General features: G+C 45.0%; 1 protein-coding gene across 2 annotated transcripts in view; it reads left to right on the forward strand.

Moving 5' to 3' along the window:
- Positions 1–5,250, forward strand: part of Trpv3 (transient receptor potential cation channel subfamily V member 3) — a 28,214-nt gene extending 22,964 nt beyond the window's left edge. The window contains exons 13-17 of one of the 2 annotated variants that reach the window (XM_077800941.1): positions 1,399–1,465; positions 2,188–2,462; positions 3,512–3,624; positions 4,846–4,925; positions 5,153–5,250. In XM_077800941.1, coding sequence (XP_077657067.1) covers positions 1,399–1,465; positions 2,188–2,462; positions 3,512–3,624; positions 4,846–4,925; positions 5,153–5,250 — 633 coding nt within the window. The remainder of the gene's footprint in view (positions 1–1,398; positions 1,466–2,187; positions 2,463–3,511; positions 3,625–4,845; positions 4,926–5,152) is intronic. The other variant, XM_077800940.1, reaches the window with a different exon arrangement.
- The last annotated feature ends 3,934 nt before the right edge of the window (positions 5,251–9,184 follow it).

The raw sequence follows: 9,184 nt of genomic DNA on the forward strand, positions 1-9,184 counted from the left end.
TACATACACACATTGTGAAATGTCACCAGGACAGGGGTCTTGAGAAGGTTCCCCAACACGGAGGTGAACGTCAGCTTGGGCCATGAAGGTCCTTGATGTCATTGCAGAAAGGAATTTAAGGATGGGTCAAAGTGACACACAGATGGAATTTACTGAGATAAAGAAGGAAGTAGACATTCTGAGAGACAGGGTGAGGGTGACTAGTTTTAGGCATATTTATACATGTCAAATCTCTAGTGCAGAGACTTGGTCTAAGAGGGTGTTTTCAGTTCTTTGGGTCTCTGACTTGATATTACCTGCCAGGGGTCATTTTCCTTTCTTTGTTTTTGAGGAAAAATAGCTAATAATTTCCCCATGGAGGTTTTATCGATCTGCTTTGTGGACTGAAACAGTACTACACTGGGGTAATACTGAGCGCTCGATTAAGAGCACGAAATGTAGATGCAGTAATCAGATTCCAAAATATAGATATCAGATTCCAAAAATATAAATCTACTTGTAGAAGAAAGACATCCTCAGACTTCTTTTTCCTTTAGATCCAGGTCAGGAAAGAAGTTATTGACAGATTCAAGAAATAAAGTCTAATGGTTTACTTAATTATTTTGTGACCGAAGTTTGTGAAAGTGACCTTTGAATCTGGACTTTTAATCCATGGTAAAGTGGACTTTAACTCATGGTGACTCTTGGTTTGTCCGACATGTCTCCTTTCTACCTATCCTTATGTTTTCTACCTCAAAATGATCATCCATTTCAAGTTACTTAATGCATCCATTACCTTGCTTAGTTTCTGTGTGTGTGTGTGTGTGTGTGTGTGCGCGATGTGTTGAAAACATTTAAAATCTACTTTTGGCACATTTCAAATATACAAATTGGTACTGTTAACTACAGTCTAAGGCTATACGTTAGATCCTCAGAACTTAATCGTCTTATAATGAAAAGTTTGATTTAGTTCTTAAAAATGACTGTGTTTCACAAACATCTCACAAAATTTACGAAAATTTAACTGTCTAACAGCCAGCTCACAAAATTCATGAGCATTCAACATTCAGCTCTTGGGAGCTGGTATGAGCTGGCTCCAGCATGCCACTGCCTCCAGGAGGGGTGAGGACTTCAGGTAGGAGACCCTATCGGGAGAGGGAGAGGGTAAGCCAGGGCCTGAGTTCAGGAGGTGGGGGAGAAGAGAACCTGGGGCTGACTCCAGGATGGGAAGGCTTCCTGGAGAAGGCAGAGGCAGAGCTGAGCCTAGAGCATCAGGAGGGTTCTGCTGGGGGAAGGGAGAATGGCCTGAGTGAAGGCAGGGTTAGGGCCCAGGGCTGGGAGAGGAAGGGAAGAAGCAAGGAGATCAGCAGATGGTGAATAGGTGCTCACGCCTTACACTTGAATCCTGTTTCTTTGTAGGTCATTTTGCATGATGTCCTGAAGTTCTTGTTTGTATATATCGTGTTCTTACTTGGATTTGGAGTAGGTAATTGCTTCATAAATAATCGTAGCATTTGTAAAGCACTTTATGTAGATGTCAGAATGACACAGCCCACGCAGCCCTGGCAACAATCACACCAGCTCCTGATGAGTGGGGCACCTGTTGCTCTCAGTGCTTTCTAAGCAGCATCTTTTACTTCTCTCAACAACATGATCGAGTGGGAATCATATCCCCATCCTCTAAGCCTCAAGTAACCAAGGCTGGGAGACCCAGCCTGTCACTCTTACCCATCCACACGGAGGCAACTGCCGCCCACTTTCGCATCCTTCGTCTCCATTGGCCCTCACAATCCAGAATAGGCTGGGCAAGCATCTTAAGCTCCGTAGTACAGATGGGGAAACTGGAGTTCACAGAGATTGGATGGATGATCTTCAAAAAATAGGAGCACAGCAAAAGCGAGGCACTCAGCAACTCAGTGAGATCCTGTCTCTAAATAAAATACAAAATAGGGCTGGGGATGTGGCTCAGTGGTTGAGTGCTCCTGTGAGCCAGGGCTGAGCAGGGAGTGGAGGAGGGAAAGAAGAGCTTGGCTCTGTTAGGCACGAAGGCTCCTGCAGGAGCTGAGGGTGGAGAAACCAGCCTGATAAGGCTTTCAGGGTCCAGAGGGAAGAGGCAGAGGTCTGCAGTGTGTGTGTGTATGCGCGCGTGCAAATGTTGGGTAATTACCCAGAGAGGCAGAAGCAAGCATCCCCTTATGTTCCTCCTAGCCCTGGCCTCGCTGATCGAGAAGTGTTCCGAGGACAACAAGGACTGCAGCTCCTACGGGAGCTTCAGTGACGCGGTGCTGGAGCTCTTCAAGCTCACCATAGGCCTGGGCGACCTGAACATCCAGCAGAACTCCACGTACCCCATCCTCTTCCTGTTCCTGCTTATCACCTACGTCATCCTCACCTTCGTCCTCCTCCTCAACATGCTCATCGCCCTGATGGGAGAGACAGTGGAGAATGTCTCCAAGGAGAGTGAGAGGATCTGGCGCCTACAGGTGAGCTGAGCTGGGCAGTGACTCGGTGTGGAAAGATCCCCAGGGACTTGGCTCAGCACCTGGTCATCCATCACCATCAGCACCGCTGGGTCTGGGGCAGGGCCTGGGAATCTGCATAAACCAGGTCTGAGGAAGCCTTAGTCCAGGTTCTTTGAGTACAGGGTGTAGGGAATGTGGCACGTATGAGAGAAACCCAGCCTTATGGGGATGCTCTGCTCAGAGTCAACAGTGTGCTCTGTGGACGCTGAAGTGTGACTTAGATTGCATTAAGAGAAGTATAAGCTACAGGACAATGGAGATGACAGTTCTACTGTGCTTTATCCTGGCCTTAACACTCCTCCCTTGTTGAGGACTCCAACCCACAGGATGGGTCCAGAGATGATGACCAGGTTTGGGAGAGGACTGGAGACTGTGCCTCATAAGAAATGGTTGTTGAAACTAGGGTCGAAGAAGGAGAGAGTTCTTTCAGAAATCTGCCAAGCTACTTTGAAAAGAGGGAGCAGCCCCCTTCTGTGGCCCCAGAAGGCAGAAACGAGGTACCTGGGGTGGGGGTGGGAAATGATAGGGAAGACAGTCTTTGATTTGCCACAAGAAGATTTCTAATCATTATGACCTTCTTAACTGGACTGTCAAAGATGTTCAGGAGCGACTGGGCAAATTATGAGCAGGAGAACTGCAGAGGGAATTCCAGACCTGGGAGGAGGTGTGGGACCACATGACCTCTGAACTTTCCCCAGATGAGATTCCAGGATCCTAACATTTTCAGATAGGAGGCTCCTGGACTTTCAGAGACATTATTTACATCAAATCTCTGACATTATTGAACTCAAATCTCTTTCTCAAACTTTCTGCTTGTTTTGTGTTTGAATTCTGTAGGTTAGCTCAGGATCTATGTATTAAGCCTCCAGCGAGGCTGCAGGGGGCTGTTTGATGGTTGTGTGCACTTGTGTGTGTGTGTGTGTGTGTGTGTGTGTGTGTGTGCCCGCGTGTGCATGTTCCTATGGAGCTGTGTTCTGAGCAAAGAGCTGAGGCTTGTTCTTTTTCCCCAGAGAGCCAGGACAATCTTGGAGTTTGAGAAAATGTTACCAGAATGGCTGAGAAGCCGATTCCGGATGGGAGAGCTGTGTAAAGTCGCAGAGGGAGACTTCCGGCTGTGCCTGCGGTAAGGGAGGGGAAGGCCCTTGGGTGGACAGAGGGATGAGTCAGTGGACAGTGGTGTGGTGGAGAAGCACAGTTGACACTCACTTGCCACGACACACCTGCCTTGTGGCTCCTCAGAAGGTGGGGTTTGCTCTTATGTGGGCATAGGCCTGGGATGAGGTGCCTGAGCTTCAGAAGGGAGTCGGAAGGAGACTGAGGCTGGCTGGTGGGGGGTCCCCCTCTGCTCTTTTGAATGTGTCTCCGTGGCCTTCTCTGTCTGACTTTGAGGATATTTGCCAACCTGATAGCAAATATTGTCCTTCTGTCTATACTATGTGGGTTCATGTGACACCATAGGACTTGGGGGCACATTTGTCATTGCCAAACAGAAAGTGAGTACTTTCCATAGTTCTCAAGCTTTCTGACTTTTAAAAACAGACCTCTTTCATCCCACGGCCACCTTTTTGGATAAACATGTCTCTTCCTACCTGCTACCTGACTTCCTGACCCTATCACCGTCTTTTTTGAGTGGAACTGTACTTACTTGTCTTAACGGCACTTCCAAGCCCCTGAAAACCATCATGTCTGGCTGTAATCTACACCTTAAAAAAAGTGTCTGATTTGGACACTCTTGTTACTGGTGAAGGGTCCAACTGGGGTCCAGGTCCTTGGTGTTTTGAATAGAGAATTGAGCAAGACACACAAGAGAAACAGCCTTAGCGAAGATTTATCAAAAGTGAAAGTACATCATTAAATTGGAGCCATCCGATTTGGAAAAAAATGGCTCAAAAAGACCAATGTCATAGAGTCTTATCTTACATGTCTTTCCTGCGGACCTGATTGGAGACCCTGCCCCACTTGTTCCTATTGGTCATTTTATTTCCACCTAATTGGGATACACAACTTGTGGTGGGAGTTGCTATGTGATAAGCCCTCTAGTGGTGGAGTTGCCATGATAATGGGACTTATCCTAAACATCTCCCTGTCCTGTACCTCAGCAAGCGTTTTTCCTGAGTTCTGCTTCTGTCACCTTGGCATCACTACACTCCTACCTCACCTCCAGGCCAGGGAAAAATGGGACTTGGGTGGGTTAGTGTGCCTGGATGGGGTAGGGGTGTGCTGGATCTGTGGGATGCACAGAAGGGGAGCTGTATGGAAACCAGGATATCCCGAATGCAGTCTATTTGTTTGCATTTGATGAAGTGTAATTGTGAAGTAGTGAAAATGATGACCATACTTGTAGGATCAATGAGGTGAAGTGGACCGAATGGAAAACCCACGTCTCCTTCCTTAACGAAGATCCGGGACCCATCAAACGGACAGGTACTGTTGCTGTGAGGTGGTGGGGGCCCATTTCTCTTTGACCATGTGACCTTGTGCATATCAACTCTGAGGGCCCGATTGTCCCCAACTATAAAATGGGAGAGTGAATTAAATTGGTTCTTAGGGCCTCTATCACTCTAACTTTTAAAAATTAGGTGGTACTCTAAGACATGGAAATGTGGTATGCAGAGTGATGTACATCTAAAATAGCCTTTCTTTTTTAAAAGCAGATATCAACAAAATCCAAGATTCTTCCAGAAACAACAGCAAAACCACTCTCAATGCATTTGACGAAATGGATGAATTTCCAGAAACTTCAGTGTAGAAGCAGAACCCAGAGCTGGTGTGAGCATGGGGTGTTAGATGCTGCAGGCTGGGTCCTGGATTCTGTGCCATGGGGCTGTGCAGAGTGGCGGACAAGAAGAGAAGCAGAAAACTCTTCAGGCAGAGTGGGTGACTCTCTGAGAGGCAGCTGTCAGCGTCCAAGAGGGAAACAACTTGGATTTTGATGTTCAGTAGGCCCACAGTCCTGAGCCCAGGAGGCTCCTAAAGTCTGGGTGAAGTCTCTGGTTTGACCAGATCATTTTGGCTGGGATGACAGGTGTTGAGGAAGGGGCACAGGCCTGAGGGGCAGGGAGGGCAGTCTTTCCCAGACCACAGATTCTACCATCTCCCTTAGTACTGTGACTGGGTCTCGTGAATTTGTGGGAGACTTTAGATCCCATCTCAGAATGTGCAAGGGATTGAGCCAAACCGGATATCCTGAAGGAGGAAGGGAATGAGCTGTGGAACTGCCTTTCTAGAACCTTCAGGTAACAGGAAACCACCCTTGGAATGAAACCCAGGGCTCAAACCATCTCAAACCAAGAGATGTTTTTAGTAGTGTAATTAACACAGTGTTTTAATTTTAAAATAGAAAAGACATTTCATTTTTGAATGAAAATCACTTTAGGTGAAGTAGGTGAATTTAAAAGCTGAGAAGTAGATCTTGAACTTTGGGGCTGGATATACATTATATACTTGGCCTCAGGGTGGCCAGAGCCCAATAATAAGCTTTTCTTTATTCACAGGAGGTCTGCAGGAGATGTGCTGGGATCTGGGTGAAAGGGCTTGGCTCCTTCCCCCTCGGGCCTTGCCATAGGGCATGCTTCTGAGCTGGGACAGAAATAGCAGCTGTTCTATTTTATATGGTTTTCAATCTCTGAGGCAACTAGTGTACAACAGTTATTTCTCCTTGGGGAATTTAGCAAAATGACTGAAATGCTCCGGTAGTAAGTATTTTGTTCACTGTGAATTTTGAGGCTGAAGGGGAAGGCTCATGAGAGGAGGATTTGGCCAAGACTTGGGGCCTATTTTTAGATCCTCACCCTCAGATTTTCTGTCCTCTGAAATTCCACAGAGTTTTGAGGCAGAGGTGGAGACTGAAGAAATTTCCCAGGTGGCTAGAGCCCAACCAACCAACAAAGCACTCTCCTCTGGTATTCAGTGAAAGGTGTCTCCAGTGGCAGAAGGAGCAGATGTGTTCCAGATGGGCAGAACTAGTCAAAAATTAGAGAAAGATTTTGGTTTCAGTCAGTCCCTACCTGCTCCAGATGTTAGAGATGTTTAAGCAGAAGCTGGGTGAATACTTACTGAAGGTGTTGTTAAAGAAAGTAATAGGAGGAATTTTAAGATTCCTTTCAGTCTAGAGAGTCTACAAATCAATATTCTAGAGCTGGAGTGGCCTCCTTGCATTGATCCTGAACAGATGTGCTGGTCTTGAAGAGCAGTCATTGGATCCATGGTGCCATGTAGTACATTATGGATCTGGGAATTCCAGAACTGATTTGACTTAGATTTTAATGGGTAAAACCGTTTTCCACTTGGGCAAAAGCTGGGAGGTTAGTCAATAATGGGGCAAAAAAAAATAATAATTGGGCAATTTTATACCTGGAATCTAAAGCTCTGAAAGGAACACGGAGGACATCATATCAGAGTTTTTGAGGCTGGAATGTCCAAATTTTATGTCACAGATATCTCCCTTATCAATGTTTTTAGCACAGTTATTTGGTAAATTTAAGTCTATCTTTGTGGTTGGCACATGTCGGGGGCTAGGGATTTTGCTCTGACGACACATTTGGCAGTCAGCATTGTCCCTATAATCCCTGTGACTAGTCTAAAATTCAAGTGTGCACACAGTTGTGCACAAAAATCACACACACATACATACCCCACCAACCCCTGAGCCTATCAGGATATCTTCAAACTCCATGATTTACATTTCAGTCGTTGAAGGGGAAGGCTTTTCCCAGTGATGGAATCCCCCGGCTCAGGCTATGTTTGGCCGCAATGCTGTTTTCCTCAGGAAGAATACGTTATTGTAGACATTATATCATATGTCTGTTTGGAATAAATAGGGTGCTTACCTTCCTCCCTGGGATGTGCCAGGTTGTACTGTGAAGCCATTTAGCTCTTAAAGGCACCTGCCCAAGAGAGTGCAGTATTATTGACATTCCTTTCCTTCCTCAAGGCTGGATGAACTGTATCCTCTGCTCTGGGTGGGGCCAGGGGGATGGGTTATTATCCAGGCCTGTAAGCCATACTTGATGTCTGTATCAATTTACTTTTTTTTTCTTTGAACTTGGTTCCAAACACAGAATTGTCACCCCATTCTCGCCAATGATGCCTGAATCTTGTAAGTTGTAATTTATAGTCATATTTTTAATATTGTGTGCATTTGTGTGAAGCTATTTTCAAGAAAGAAGTCATAAAAAGAGCGAAAATATTTTAGTTCCATTGAAGAAATAAATGCCTTTTTGATTTCTAATAAATATTTATTTTGCCTTGTTATGGCCACGTTTTATTCTTGGTATGTGAATGTGAAGACTGACTAGAAATCCTGGAGTATTGCTTAACAGAAATGGATATGAGGAAGGCCAGTTTTTGGACCTGAAACATTATTGGTCCCAGTTCAGGGTCAGCATGCTGTAAGACATGTGACCTTCACATACTGTCTACACTTCAATGTGCATGCCTGTCCAGGATTCTATTGAACCACTCAGCAACTGTGGAAGCAGCTTGAGTAAAGGATTCACAGTCAGATGGTGTTAGTGGTTCAGGCCACAAGATGCCCATGCAGTGCTCTACCAGTCTGGCCCTGCTGGCTCTCAGCTTATTTTGCATGGCCACAACCCAACGCTCTACCAGGAGACCAGACGTCCAAATCCTTCCTATTTATGGGTTTTCATAAGGATGCAATGAAAGAATGAGCATGAAAGAGCTGCTACTATTACTATCTTTATTGCCCATCAGCCCAACTCATGTGTATGAACGTTTTTCATTCTTTTGAGTTATTTTATAAAGATGGTTATTCTCAACTTGGCTCTCCCCAAATAGCTTTATCTTAATGGGTTGTGGAAAATGTGACCAAATTTTTATTAGGTGAAATGTTGCATTTAGTGAATTATTTACTTGATTTAAATGATTCCCAGAATATCTTCCTTCACTGTGGCAAGTCTTATTGAGGGGCCAAGAAAAGGTCCTTGTGCCAGGCGTGGTGATGCATGCCTGTAATCTCAGTAGCTCAGGAGGCTGAGGTGGTAGGTTCAGGAGTTCAAAGATAGCCTCAGCAATTTAGCGAGGCCCTAATCAACTAAGTGAGACCTATATCTAAATAAAATATAAAAAAGAACTGGAGATGTGTCTCAGTGTTGAGGCACCCCTGGGTTCAATTCCTGGCACACACACACCAAAAAAAAAAAAAAAAGAAGAAGAAGAAAGTAAAGTCTGTTGTACACAATCACATCTTAGCTTAAACAGGTTTTAGCTCAGGATCTAGGAATAGGTCATTCATGCATTCATGAGAACATTCTGGATAGGCTAATAGAAAAAGGGTGGAAACCTCTGTTGTAGGATATATTTCTTGGAATGGGATGCCTGGGTCAATGAGCATGAACATTTTTATGGCATGTGAGACTGTGCAAAATTAACTGCCAAAATGGTCACAGCAGTTTTTTCAGTCTTTGTTTTATCTTAATAAGATAGTTTTATAGGTTCAGTATTATATCCCAGTTTAATTGGTGGAGAAATTGAGTTCTGGAGTAAATGGCCTGAAATGCAAAGGTCATGATGCTTTTTCCTGACCTGAGGATCCAAGGTCTATAAAGTTTAGTTAGTCTGGTATCAAGAGAGACCTCTTGGGCTGGGGTTGTGGCTCAGTGGTAGAGTGCTTGCCTAGCATGTGTGAGGCACTGGGTTTGATTCTCAGCACTGCATATAAA

The sequence above is a fragment of the Urocitellus parryii genome, chromosome 7 (genome assembly GCF_045843805.1).
Source record: "Urocitellus parryii isolate mUroPar1 chromosome 7, mUroPar1.hap1, whole genome shotgun sequence".
In the NCBI taxonomy this organism is placed as follows: domain Eukaryota; kingdom Metazoa; phylum Chordata; class Mammalia; order Rodentia; family Sciuridae; genus Urocitellus; species Urocitellus parryii.